Source organism: Solanum stenotomum, chromosome 12 (genome assembly GCF_019186545.1).
Source record: "Solanum stenotomum isolate F172 chromosome 12, ASM1918654v1, whole genome shotgun sequence".
Lineage (NCBI taxonomy): Eukaryota > Viridiplantae > Streptophyta > Magnoliopsida > Solanales > Solanaceae > Solanum > Solanum stenotomum.
The window spans coordinates 43,490,199-43,504,873 of NC_064293.1; the positions used below are offsets into that span (position 1 = coordinate 43,490,199).

Here is a 14,675-nt window from a genome sequence, read left to right on the forward strand (position 1 = left end):
GTTAAATCAAAATGCTATATCTAAATTATTTGTGTAATAACTAATAAAGAATATATCAGATCTAAATCACAAAATTAAGACATATCGGTCGTACATCAATTGGCTTGCTAGATCTCCATTCTCACTTTAGTTACTTTGCGTTTTTTGTACTAATTAAATTTTAATTCAGCCGTAGACCGGATGAGATTGAGATGTACTCGTGTGAATTCAGAAATCACAAGTTAATTTTTTCCGTAAGAATATTAATGCTAATCATCTATCCAGTTATTACGTAATAGACATATCAAATAATCACGACACCATTAAAGTTTATTAATACTTCCTCCATTTCAAATTAATTGAATTGTTGAGACATTTTTTATTTTTCAAATTCACTTAATTGTTCAATTTTTAAGACTACTTTTAGAATGTTCTTCCAATTTTACCNCAGATCTAAATCACAAAATTAAGACATATCGGTCGTACATCAATTGGCTTGCTAGATCTCCATTCTCACTTTAGTTACTTTGCGTTTTTTGTACTAATTAAATTTTAATTCAGCCGTAGACCGGATGAGATTGAGATGTACTCGTGTGAATTCAGAAATCACAAGTTAATTTTTTCCGTAAGAATATTAATGCTAATCATCTATCCAGTTATTACGTAATAGACATATCAAATAATCATGACACCATTAGAGTTTATTAATACTCCCTCCATTTCAAATTAATTGAATTGTTGAGACATTTTTTATTTTTCAAATTCACTTAATTGTTCTGTTTTTAAGACTACTTTTAGAATATTCTTCCAATTTTACCCTTCATTAGTTGGTATTGGAAATAGTTACTAATTACTCCCTCCATTTCAAATTAATTGAATTGTTGAGACATTTTTCATTTTTCAAATTAACTTAATTGTTCAATTTTCAAGACTGCTTTTAGAATTTTCTTTCAAATTTACCCTTCATTAATTAGTATTGGAATTAGTTACTNGTTGAGACATTTTTCATTTTTCAAATTAACTTAATTGTTCAATTTTCAAGACTGCTTTTAGAATTTTCTTTCAAATTTACCCTTCATTAGTTAGCATTGGAATTAGTTACTAATTAATGTTTAGTTATTTTAATTATAAATTTGATAATAACTAATAAGGGTAAAAATGAAAAGTTATGCCTAATTTATGTCTTAATCTTCTTTTCTTAAAGGGTGTGAAACACCTCAACAATTCAATTAATTTGAAATGGAAGGAATATTTCCATAAAAAAATAAATAGTCACAAACATTATTACAAATCTAGGTGGACATGCATGGAAGGAAAAACATAAATACACAACTTAAGATATCATAATCTCTAAAATTTCATATCAATTAAAAAAATTACAAAACACCCTTCTCATATACATCCCTAACCCTTTCGGATACATTCATCCCCTCTCGAATACATCTCTATCCCCTCTTCGATATATCCCTCCCATTAAGTAATGTATCATTTGTAATATATCGGACAACCAAAAAAGGTATCAGAGAGCAATGAAAAATTCAAAATTTTTGTAATTGAGAAAACTTTCAGAATAGGATGTAACTATCCCCAAATATATGAAATTTCTGTACTTTATACTAAATTCAATTTATTTGACAAGAAAAGAAAGACTGCATGCAATTGAGATGGATTATAGAAATGGATATATGTATCTATTTAACATATGTCTATTATCAAAGGTCTGTTTGGTTGCTGGTTAGAGTTTCGGGGAAACAAGACTGCTATGAATCTCTAATATCATTTGTACAACTAGTAAATGCATACACTTTCTCCTCGTTTTGTTGTCAAATTCATTACATTTCTTGTACATAAAGAATCAAATAAATTGCAAAATTTCATCCCTGTGAAGGGAAAACTTTGGCGCAGAATCAACAAATGGAAGCATCGTAGTCTACTACACAACATACAGAACTTGCTTTCCTTTTTAAATCTCCTGCAGAAGGAAGAGCCATTATCATTGACTTGGGGGAGTATCCTCGGTGCCCTTTGCTTTTCCTCTGAGCATGTCTGTAAAACCACCTCTCATGATCCGCCTAAATCTTGTGTCTTCTGCTGGTGCTGCATGTGTGAGGACAGGCCTCAGAGGTTCAACTTCCACTGGTGGTGGTGGTGATGTTGGATCTCCAGCTTCCCTTTTCCCTAGTAAACCACCTTCACCGAAGAAGCTGCTTACTGATGATGCAATTCCCAGATGAGCACCCATTACCTTACTAATCGTATCAAATGTTCCACCAGATCTTTCCCTCATTACGATCTCCAGAGCTTCTTTGTGTGCTGGATCAAGAGAATCAGCATCTTTTAACAGATTTTGAATTGCAGGTAGAAGGAAGTCTCTGACACTTGAAGCAGAAAGATCTACAACAGAACAATCATAAACTAAGTAAGGGAAGATTCCAATGAAACTGTCCAGACAAAATGCGAAAAGCAGATGAAGGTCAGTGCGCGACATTTAGGCTTCAATAGCACATGTAGTTACATTTTTGTATTATCAGTAGTACACTACACAACCAGAGGAAAAGAGATCAATAGAACTTGTCCTTAGACCTTCTTCTGACTTTTGCATCCCCTCTGACATTTGATAGATCAGTTGCACCTTCATAGCTTAGAGACTACATAATGAATGCTTTAGAATTCAGTAGAGACAGTCCCAGCAGTCATGTTTCTGCCAAACCTTCGGTAACTATGGCCTCTTTCACTAATTTGAGAGTTTCCTGGCTCTCACTTAACTATCTCAGAACAGGTCCGTCACACACTTGTATTAACATGAACAAGAAAAGGATGCACACTAAACCCAACAAATCACAATCAGCCATTTATGCTAACTTCAGCAAGTATTTAAGTAAAAAATCGGCCATTTTTTAGGTAATTAACTCCTCTTGATGGGACAAAACTCCACGAATCACTTTAATCAACCATTATTGCTAAAGGTAGTTTCACAACCAAATTTCAGGATATTAACCACCTGTATCAGTCCACTGCAATACATAGTTTATTGTACTCTGATTTATCTCTCAAGAAGCAGCTAAACCTGGAGGCTGATCATTTTGAAGAGCATTTATATCTTCAGAAAGTAAAGAGATGTATGAAGGAGAAAAATAGAAGAATAATTAAAAGGAGCAAACCGGTAGCATCAAGAGCACGAATTGATTCACAAAATGTGTTGGCTCTCTCACGGCGACGCATCATGTCACTTGAAGGAGGAGGTGTTGCTGTGAGTAGGAAAATCTTGGACAACAAATGTATGCTAAAGTTAAAGAAAGTTAATGAGAATTAGAAATCAAAACTAGTTCTGGCACACATTATAAAAATGCATTGCTACTTCAAGCAGTGCATGAAAGCTAACAGGTTGAGGATATAATCTCTAAGTCCCTCCGTGGTATGTGGCACTGCCATCACCAATGCACGAACTACAGCTAATGTAGCTTCATGTGATCCATCCTCAAGAAAAGCATCCATTTGGACACGTATTTTATCAACAATCTAGCGAGAAAGTTAGAACAGAACGTCTCATTAAAGCCTCTAGATGAACACAACAAGAATGACACCAGATATTTAAGCAAAAACCCTATACCGCATCATTTTTATACTGCTGTGCCACAGCTCCGAAAGCATCAATACTGGCATATTTCACATTCAAGTTTTGGTCAGAACCAAGCGTTACAAGAGCAGGCAAAACATGTGTTGAGGCAACCTTGGCATCAATACATGGAACCTGGTGAAAAAACAAGAATGATCAAAGTAAGTCGCAGACCATGCTTAAATTTAAGCAATTTCACAAAAACCAAAGGTCTTACAATGACTTTAAAAAGATTGGCAGCTGTCGCCTTCATGTTTATTTCAGAGCTCACAACCATTTCCCAGAGGATGTTAAAAATCATATTGTGATGTTCATCAAAAGTGCTGCAGAAAAATATAGTCAGCCATCATCTAAGGAGTTCAGACACAGAACTGTAATGCCTTTATTAAAATGGCACAAACCAAAGAAAGCGAACAGAAAAGAAAATCTCGCGCTTCACTGTCTGACTCTCTTGTCCTGAAGTTTGAATCAAGAGATTTCTCAAGTACTCTGTCAGTAGTTCATGCTTCCTAGGAGATCCTAAAACACCTGCCAGCAGGAGAGGCAGGACACCGATGGTAGCAAGTCTTTCAGCTACTGCAGTTTTCGGTTTCAAACCTGTTGAGGAGCAAATCAAAACCAATTTGGTAAGGTCTAAACATGATCTATCCCTTAAAAGGTTTGATGAAAACAAGAAGTTTTTAACTCATTACCTCTTATTCTTGATTGGCACATTGCAGGGAAATATGATAAATCACCATCATCACCAACTGCCACCAAGAATACAGGTAGCATGATGTGTGTCAGGTAAGGTTCCCCGAGCAGGTCTGAAACTGCCAATAAAAACTGCATTGCAAAATTAAAGACGAATCCGGGAACAAGGAGGCATTTCCAAAACTAAAGCACCAAAAGTTAAGAGAAACAATTCAAGCTACCCGCGTGATTCGATTCCTTAGGTTATCTTCCTTCTGAGGTAATAGAGAGGCCAGTTCAATCAATGCTGAAAAGCAGTCGATATGCAACCACTCAAAAGAAGGCCAGTCCATCTTTCCTCTGCGTAGACAATTCAAATATCTAACAAGTATTAACTATACATTGTGAGAGCACCTTTGAAGAAGGAATAGAAAGGTAGATTAGAAACGCAGGTAAAAGGGGATATTACCCAGCATACTGTTCAAGAACTAAAGTAGAAAAGACTAGTCTTTCATCATCCGAAACCAATGGGAATGGACAGGTATCAATAGCTTTCTTGCATACAAATGGAAACAACTCCGTCAGTAAGCGCAGCAGAACATCTATATTCCACCGCTCTCTCTCTCCTAAAGCACGAAGATGTGACTCGATAGAACCTTCCACCCCTGAAAGTGGTTGACAACGCTGGAAGTAGGGATAATGTTTCAGCTCCATGTTTAAGACAAGTTACTGCTTCAGTGAGGAGAACTAAGTAAATGCAGAATCCATACCTGAGCAGAGCCCAAAGTATGAGATAGTAAGACTTGTAGCAAGTGATCCAATTCCTTCCCCCAGTTTACTAAAGCTGGAACAAGTTCCTTGATTGTTGTTTCCACTACCACTCCAGATGGATCACACACCAATTGAAACATCATCTCCTCAACCTTTACGCACACAACAAAAAAAATAGGAATTGGAGAAAATCCATTTATGTATATGCTATCATCTAATCAGTTTGGGCAGCCACATTAAGACCAGGGGAGGGAAAATGCTCCATTCCTAGACTACGGAGCTTACTTTGTGGGAAATTCTCTCAAGTCACATTTCTTCTCCATGATTGCCTCGAAGCTTATGTAGTGAGGCTGACCTTGAAATATTTGTCCCTACTTGGGAAGAGAGGCAGAAGCAACGCCAAGTTATGAGCAGAAGCCTCCCGAACAACTGTAGCAGAATCCTCAATGAGCTGTTGCACAATAGACAAGATAAGAGAATCTCGAATCTCAGGGCGCACGAATTCAGCAAGTTCCCCACAAGATTGAGCAACTAGCAAGCGGCGCTCCTCATACATGTGATTGATCTACACATCACAACAATTACACCCAGTGTGAAGTAGCAAGAGTAAATGAAGTATATGGTAAAATCATGAGAGCTTCGAGCAGAATGGATGGAAATAAATCTCACTTGTTCCCAACACTGAGGAAGTAGTTCAGTTTCCGTCCTCATCTCTCCAACATTTCTGGCAAGAGTGACACAAGCCTAAACATGATACAAAAATTTGGTGGAATGCTCTACTTTTTGACGAAATTCTAGTATGAAACAAAGGTTTTGCAGTCTTACATCCATTATAATCCGTCTCTGTTCTTCATCGGGACGCTTGATTAAGTTGAATAATGTATGGGTCAAGGAATCCCGTGTACTGCTATCTGGGTGGCGCTCAATTGCGCACATTATAAGAGGAAGAAGCTCCTGCAAGATACAACACCAATAAAATGGAATGCCGGCTACTTAGTCTAGAATTTTTTAAAATCCCTTATTGTTGCTGAAAATTATTAGGAGCTGTTGAAACAAAATTTGGAAAGAAAAGTGTGAGTGGAAGTTGAAGATATGTTAGGATAGTTGTAGCTTTTTTTTTTAAGATATGTAAAAAAAATTGTGAGTGGGAAGAGACTTTTTCAATGGAAAAACACCCTTCAAGCACAACTTCATTGGAAATTTAACTTTTTCTTGGAAAAACTCAACGAGCACATGTTTTTCAGGGGAAAAATATATAAAACTTGAAAAGATTTTCTCAGAAGGATAAGTTAAGGGGTTAGAGCATCATAATGCAGAAGAATAAGTTTTAGAATAAAAAATGGCAAAACATACCTCTCGGTGGTTGATCAATACATAAGGTACAATTTTTGGCAATGCATCTGAAAGGATCTGAATAGTCCCCAAACCCTGTGAAATCCAAAAAATTTAAAGCATAATTGCCTAGCAAAAATGTTACCAGGTAAGGGTTACCATGTATATATCTGAGAGAGAGAGAGCTTACAATCTTTTGAGCATTTGATTCAACCAATAGATTGTCTGGTTTCAAGATTAGTCCTTTAGCTTCTGAAGGTAGCTCACCATTTTGTTTGAGTACATTCTCAACTTTATCACCAACACAATTATCATGTGAAACTTCTACTACTCTCTCAGGTTCAGTAATTGTGTCAGCAGAGGTTTGAGTCATCAATAACTGAGAATCAGAGGTTTGAGTCATCGATAACTGAGAACCTGCAGCTCCTAAGTCTCCAGAAGAAACACCAGCTGAATCATCAAAGACATTATGATCACTTGATTTTTCAACTTCATTTTCAGGACATGTATTTCTAGTTTCTTCATAGATATTTTCAAGAGACTCGCCGTTCAAAGAATTTGTTGCCAGTTTCAACCTCTGGATTTCATTCTGTAGAACCTTTATCTCTTCCTTGTAACTGTCTGTTGATGGTAAGTCAACACCTTCAAAATCACTTGCTACGAAATTCCGAGCAGAACGAGCACCCTCTATATGCATTTTTAGCGAAGTTATTTCAGCTCTGCATTCATTCAATTCTTGTCTTTGACTCTCTAGAGACTGTTTCAAACTCTGAACCTGAAGTACGATTATTCAACTATGAGGTATGTGCATGCTACACATGAAAACTCTTGTAAAAACATAGAACACACAAAAGAAATTACCAGAATCTCCTTGTCCTTCATTTCCTTCTGCAATGCTTCTAAGGATTTTGCCAATACTTTGACTTGGGCATCTGCCATATCTTTACTCTTCAGCAAGGACTGCTTTTCATGTTTCAGCTTGTCATTTTCTTTCACCAACGACTCGTTTTCTCTAAGCATAGCAATTTTTTCCTACAAATAAGCCACGATTCTTTTCAAAAATAGCACACGAGAATAAAGCACCAGCGACATATGTTTAGAGTTTTCAGTAAATAAAGTAAGAACTTTGTCAGTTCTGTTGTCAACTGCTCCCACCAACTTCAAGACATTTGATAGAGAAGTATCAAGCAATTCACGTTCTTGTTCAAAAAAGCAGTATAATTACGCAGATGTAGCGGATAAATGTTTTACTTTAATGCTTATCAAGAGAGAGTGAGGCTTCTTTTCTCTAAGACTTCCTTGCAGAGATGGGCTTAGGAATCATGGATGATGCAGGCTAGAGTTTAAGTGGCAGAAATGAATTGGCAGAATTTCTTGATTGAATTTCCGTCTGAAAGGAAGCGGAGAGGATAAGATGGGTGAGTGGTCCTGGATAGTGAAAAATTATTGCTAGAAAGCTGGTCACCATTAACAGGCTGCAACAGGAGTCGGAGCCCAATCACATTCGGGCAAGCTAAGTGGGATTACCTCCTCATTATAGTCTGAAAATATATTTAAAACAGTTGAAGGGCTTACTCTGTATTGTCTAAACTCAAAAAAAAAAAATAGGAAAAAAAGATTAATATTGGACTTGTCTTAGATCTGAAGGCCTAAATTTGACACCAAACAGTATCCGAAGGTCTCTAATAGCAGACAGGAGAAAATAGAATTGTAAGCAAAATCAGATGTGATGCAAGTAACGTATGCAAAGACAAAACCAGGACTTGAAAGAAAAAGCATTCATACCTAATGCACAATAAGATAACTGGATGGATGTATTGTTCCTTCCCAAATTAAATCGTGACAAAATAGAGAATTATAATTCAGTGCTGGAAGAAGTAAGGATAGAGTAAATCACTTAAAATTTGTAGTTACCCTAGCTTGACTGTAAGAGATGTGAAGTGTACACATATGATATTAACATAGATTTTACTACCCAGATGGATTTTAGTGGCAAGCATACATGTCGTAAAACTGGTTGTATCAACTGTTCAAAAAGTACCTCAGCAGCCTCTGAGGTGGAAGACAGGTACTGGTAATAGTAATGGCGCAAAGCATCTGGAATGCATGCAGAGGAGTTCTGCTGAACATCTAGGTCTTGATCAGTAACCTGTCATACATAATAAATAAGTTACCAACACTTCTAAAATGACATCTCAGCATAGTGCCAACAATCTGATGCACGTGTCTCACACATTAGTCCTGTTATGGTCAAGGCCCTCCGCCTAGTAAGTGCATAAATTAGATGAGGGGCTGTACAGTAAAGGCATCTGAAAGACGATGATAGAATAATTGAAAACTCATTACCCAATTCAAACCGTGCCAGCGTACCCTTTTACGTTTGGTGGGATATGGTAAATAGCACCCTTCCCCCTAAACTTCCCCGCCCAGGAGCCAAACAGCAAGTTTTTCCAATTTTGATCCCTGGGTGAATCGAATCCCCAACCTCATGGCTGGAGGTGAGGCCCCTATCCTGAAATACTACTTTTATAAACCAAGTTTTTACTCTTTCCAGTATAAGATTTCCAAGGGCTGATATTTTAGAAGAAGCCATGAAATATTTCTAAGTAGTTTCCAAGATTTTAACTCTGAAAAAACAACTGCCTTACTGAGATGTGTCCCAAACTTGCTTTTAATTACCTCCAATCCATAATATCTAAAAATTGTTCCATTTTCTGAGATAATTGGCAAGTTGAATATCATGGTTCATTGAAACGTTGACGGTTGAATGAAAAAGAGAAATTCTTGGTCTCTAGTACATGAGGAATAAATTTTCCTAATCTGATTATGGAATGAACTTTGCCTTTACATTTTCTCATATCTTGTACAACCCCAACTGCTAGTCTAATCCTGACTCTTGACCAACCGGAAGCAAAGGTGATTACAAAGTGAAGTTCAAGACATAACTGCGGCCTGATTGAATAGAATTAAACATAAGGCATTGGTTGCTAGTATAGAATCAATTATTTTACTTTCTCTTCTGGGGAAGCATTGATTACCTTGACATCTGCTCATAGTCTCAGTTTTTACAAAGTGAAGTTCAAGACGTAAATGCGGCCTGGTTGAATAGAATTAAAAAAAAAAGGCATTGGTTGCTAGTATAGAATCAATTATTTTACTTTGTCTTCTTGGGAAGCATTCATTACCTTGACATTTGCTCATAGTCTCAGTTTTTCCCTTGTAATTGTGGGATATAATATAATATCTTCTGCACCTAAGTGGTAGTCACCTTAGAACATATTCCCTCCATTCCAATTTGTGTGACAACATTTCCTTTTTAGTCCTCTCCAAAATGATATATAACTTTCTAAACTTTTTTGAAAAAAAAAACTTAATTTAAGCTTCTCAATTTACGCTTAATGACGAACTTTTATAGCCATGCAAATGTCATCACATGTTTCAGACCACAAGTTTTCAAAAGTCTTACGACCATACAAATGTTATGGCATGTCTAAGCTTACAAGTTCTAAGAGTTTTCAGTTCTTTCTTGACTCCATATTAGTCAAACTATGCCATATAAATTGAAACAAGGGAGTACTGGAGAATATTGAATTATTTTTTATACCTTTTATAGAAACCTAGCAGTCCCATAGGAGCATTTTCATATAGTAACTAAAATTTATTGAAAATGTGATAATTTCTATATGCGAGGGGGATTTTTCAAAGTCTACCCATTATCTATACACGTCAGAACATCATGTGTGCTCCAAAATAAATCCAATGGTCTTTTGAATTTTAGGGCAGGCCGCTGGGGATATAGGGAACCGTGTTTAAAGGACACACTTCTTACTATATCTTCACATTTAACATAAATTAAGAAAAGAGGCCATGCTACTTAAAGGTCTACCGGGAATTTGGCTAATCATTTCTCAATATAAGTACTTGTAATTTCTGTCATGGAGATGTCGGCTGCAGCATTTATGTTTAACATAGCTGAAGCACCAAATTTTTAGGTTATCATAATTAATAGACCAAACAGGTGGAAATACGGAAGAAGAAGATATGGAAAACTGAGCATAGAGCTCCATGACACAATGTAGATAAAAATGCAATTCTTCTTCAGTTTAGTGATGAACATCAAGAAATCAGCAAGTTGCCTTTCTATCAATTATTACCTCTTCCAATAATGTCATTGCAGTCAAGCGATATCCTGCTAATAGTAAATACTCCTTTACAGCATAGTTCAAATCCTTCCGCTCATTATCCTTCAAAGGACCCAAATCAGAGAAAGAACCTTCCCTCTTCTGCTGTTGAAAATCCGTTCCATGGTTTTCGGAGGGATCAATCTTTGAATCTGCATGATGAATAACAGATCTATTCACATATACAAAATGACAATATTCAACGCAGACATATGCAACCCATATCTATGACAGAATCACCAATCCTTCCAAAAACTACCTTAAGCTCAGACATGATGAGCCTATCATTTATCCTGACATCAATTCTACATCTACCTCGTGATACAACTTCAATTAAAAATATTATTACAGACTAGACTAGTTAACATTTGCAAGAACTTTATCTGAATGAATGAGCAAAGGAAATGAAGTTAATATTAGAAGAGGCAATTAAAATGCAGAACAGTTTTAGGGATATACCACTTATTGGACAAGGAATAGTCTGACTTTTCTTTTGCAACTCACTCTTTAGCTGCACAATGTCCTCTTGAGATAAACGAAACTCATATTCACAGAGTGCCAACTTTTCTTCCAGAGCTTCTTTCTCTTCAAGCAAACTTTGGGGATCTGCAACTGTTTTCATAAATGAATAGCTATTAGTCATGAAAGATAAATTATACATACGACCATGAGAACTAAAAAGTATAAGTGAGGTTGTAATTATTACCACTTAACACTGTCAATAATGAAGAACAAAATGCTTGAGATTCTACACAGAATCAGTGAAATTCAGCCAAATCCAAATCAAGATACCCCCAGTCCCACTCCTTTTCTCTGAAGCGGAAAATGGTGGCTAAACCTCTAGCAATGATTTCAAAATCTATTTGAAGCCTCTGTTATTGAATGTGACATTCTAAACTGATGGATAAAGCTTTGTCTAAAAATCGCATACCAAAAGGCTGCATCGTCAAAATCCTTATCACAGAATTTAATTGCAAAATGTTGGACTCTTACTCAATTAAATGGTATACTCCACCAGAAAAACTAGGTGATTTCTTCCAATTTGCCTAATCTTTGGCGGCAAAGTTAAGCAATACTTGTGTTGATGGGAGGTAGCAAGTACCTGATGGAATAGTTGAGGTATGCACAAACCGGCCGGGACACCACCATCATAAAATGTTAGTATATGCCACCAGTTGCAGGTCGCTCTTCTCATACACGACGGCATCTTATTTTTAAAACCAGCATATAGTTCTTATTTTTTTTGGTTAATCATTTGTTCTTAACATCAAGAACTTCAGCAGAAGACAAGCTCAATTAATCAAGCTTCAAGATTGTGCAGGGCTAACTCACATGTAAATGTATTTGAGGTTTTCTTTACTGAACCAAATATCAATGTTCTAATTTTCTAAGAGATTTCATTCGAAGTGCTAAATTTGGAGATCTAGCCATCATGATGTATCTTTGTTGATTTATATACTACCATAACTTGAATTCTTGACTATCCAATGCATAAATTGACCAGTCTTCAATCTTTTTGCCGACATTAATGTAGAAACTCTTCTACCCAAAATTTTCATACATATAATGTACATAATAACATAAAAAAAAAAGTGTAATAACAATTTGAACTTCCACTTTGACAGAAAAAAATACATATGAAGCTTCAAAGTTTTTCTCTTTCCTTCTTTTTCTTCCTCTTTTTTTTTTTTTTGGGAGGGGGGGGATTACCAAGAGTTATTGAAGAAAATAGCAACTTTTCCATGAAACTTTCATAAATTGCTCATGTTGTTCACGAAATCCAAACATTCTTGGTCAGAACAGAAAAGGACAGACTACTCACATGGAAAGCAATAGGTTCTCTTGGTTTCAATTGAAAGGAAAATATCCTACCAACAATATACACACAAGAACCAATATCACTTGCAGGACATTTCACTACAACAAGCTATTGAGAAAAAAAAAACAAGGACAAAAACCGATCTGCTCCAACCTTGGTGGCAGTTTACCCACCAACCGCCACCTATACGTGAGGGCTATAGCAATCTGCTTGATGATTGGCCGAGGTGTGCACAGTTGATCCAAACACCACCATCATAAACAAAACAAAAAAAAAAAGAAAAAAAAGTAACAACATGACAAGCACCCAAGAAGAAATACAGCTAATGGAAAAGGAAAAAAGAGCTCCGCTAAAGACCACAACAATAACTGACATTGGAAAAACTACTGAGCTAAACTATTTTACCATGATATGTTAGAACACCCTAACTGAGTAAATGATGTTTATGGCATCCTCCGGATTTCAAAAGAAAATGAATGACCACATTTAAGCTCCTTTTCTTGCTAAAGCCCTTGTTCTATTTAAATATTTTCCATAGCCACCTTATGGTTGATAGTAATTAATTAATTATAAGCATCGTGATCTCTATTACCTCATTTACAAAATTAGTATGCTAAATGTCTAAGTCAAGCCAATAACACCAAGATTCTAGGACAAGAAAACTTGTTTCACCATTCATAATAACGAAATATGCATAGAGAATCACTTATTCCTCCAATTTATACAACAAAATACTCTGGCTTAAAATTTTTGGATCATTAATATTTCATTGAGGGAATGAATCTTACACAGTCAAACATGTAATACTTATTCTGTATACTCAATCTTGTTCTTATATTACATGAGATTCCTCAGTCAGTGTGCTGAAACTCAACAGCTAGTCCTAAAAAATGCTGTTGCAGCATGATGTTCATCAGAAGTCAAAAGCACAATACAACTCAAACACAACCTAATCTTAATCAAAGGGATTGATTCACTCAATTTCAGCTGAAATAGTATGGAAATGATTGTCACAACAATAAATAGCAAATGCAGAAAATGTGCATAAACACACCGGATTTATTTAATGGATAGAGTAAACAGGAAATCAATAGAAAGGACATGAGAAACGACAAACCTCTGATAGAATTGAAGCGAGAGATCTGATCAGGAGGGAATTGGGAAGGATCAGAGAAGAACTGTTTGAGACGAATTGCCTGATCGTCACGGCCATCATCGAGAAGCTCGTGAAGGAGCTCGAATGCCGATAACAAGTAGTTCTCTTCCAAGAGAAAATTCACCACGCAATTGCATAAGGACGATTTCTCCACGTCCATTTGATCTCCTCTCCTGTCTTCAACTGTACATCAACATATCGTTTCAATTTTTGAGATCAATACAATGGCATCGGTGGAATGGAGGGAATTTGATGGAGCCAAATTGCAGTTGCGGTGCGAGAAGCTGTACAACAAGCCTTGTGTTAGTGTCACGCACAATTCTTTCGGTTCGATCCAAACAGTCACGTGATTTGTCTTGAGAGCCGTGGATCGATCGCTGAGATCTAATTTATGCACATGTACTCCCTCCTTCTCTCTTGATGAATAAATATGTTTATTTTGTTTGGAATATGTTTTTTTTTAAAATATAGTAACATACTTTCTACATTTCAAATTAATTAAATTATAGAGGTATTTTACACTCTTTAAGAAAAGAAAATTAAGATATAAATTAGACTTAACTTTCTATTTTTATCCTTATTAATTATTGTCAAATTTATGATTAAAATAACTAAACATTAATTAATAACTAATTCAAATACTAACTAATGAAGGGCAAAGTTGGAAAAACATTTTAAAAGTAGTCTTGAAAATTGAATAATTAAGTTAATTTAAAAAATAAAAAATATTTCAACAATTCAATTAATTAGAAATAGAGGGAGTATTTATTAATAAAGATATTTTTAGATAAGACTATTAACGATAAGGCTATTGTTCAATTTCATATAATATAAGGATATCCAAAGAAAAAAAATGATATTTTCTTTGTATTTGAAAATTATTTAATTTAAATTGTTAATTTTATATTTAATAACATGGTCTTATTTAGTCATAAAAATATCTTGACATATTTTAAATCACATAATTCAAAGTGCCATGTAGGGAAAAATTTAGAAGGTCTATTATTGATTTGCATGAGTCAAGTAGTAGTTTTAGCACTCAAGTATGTGACCTAATGGTAAGGCTGGCAAGGGGACGGGGACGGGGACTGGAGGACGGGACGGGACGGGGGACAGTTTTGGGGGATTTGGCCGAGACCGGGATTGGGG

The 14,675-nt window shown here is 35.8% G+C and overlaps 2 protein-coding genes across 2 annotated transcripts in view; both read right to left on the reverse strand.

The window, feature by feature from the left end:
* The window catches only part of LOC125848488 (putative glutamine amidotransferase GAT1_2.1), a 31,706-nt gene extending 20,662 nt beyond the window's left edge, over positions 1-11,044 (reverse strand). Inside the window, exon 1 of the mRNA XM_049528363.1 lies at positions 11,038-11,044. The gene's annotated coding sequence lies outside the window, so the exon portion shown is untranslated. The remainder of the gene's footprint in view (positions 1-11,037) is intronic.
* On the reverse strand, positions 1,759-13,846 carry LOC125848482 (uncharacterized). The gene is made up of 20 exons (XM_049528346.1): positions 13,488-13,846; positions 11,011-11,163; positions 10,525-10,703; positions 8,412-8,519; positions 7,232-7,402; positions 6,561-7,145; positions 6,392-6,466; positions 5,864-5,992; positions 5,708-5,782; positions 5,394-5,603; positions 5,038-5,190; positions 4,737-4,951; positions 4,510-4,627; positions 4,288-4,420; positions 3,997-4,192; positions 3,813-3,918; positions 3,590-3,730; positions 3,373-3,498; positions 3,141-3,255; positions 1,759-2,373 (listed from the first exon to the last, which is right to left on the reverse strand). The coding sequence occupies exons 1-20, from the start codon at positions 13,684-13,686 to the stop codon at positions 1,973-1,975; spliced, it is 3,588 nt and encodes a 1,195-aa protein (XP_049384303.1). The 5' UTR covers positions 13,687-13,846; the 3' UTR covers positions 1,759-1,972.
* Positions 13,847-14,675: the final 829 nt, after the last annotated feature.

Excerpts from the sequence above, each read along its gene's own strand:
- LOC125848482 (XM_049528346.1), bottom strand. The coding sequence starts at position 13,686 with ATGGACGTGGAGAAATCGTCCTTATGCAATTGCGTGGTGAATTTTCTC. Across the intron at positions 6,467-6,560 it reads AATCAAATGCTCAAAAGATT|GGTTTGGGGACTATTCAGAT; the intron begins GTAAGCTCTCTC and ends TGGATTTCACAG. Across the intron at positions 4,193-4,287 it reads GTGCCAATCAAGAATAAGAG|GTTTGAAACCGAAAACTGCA; the intron begins GTAATGAGTTAA and ends GCTCCTCAACAG.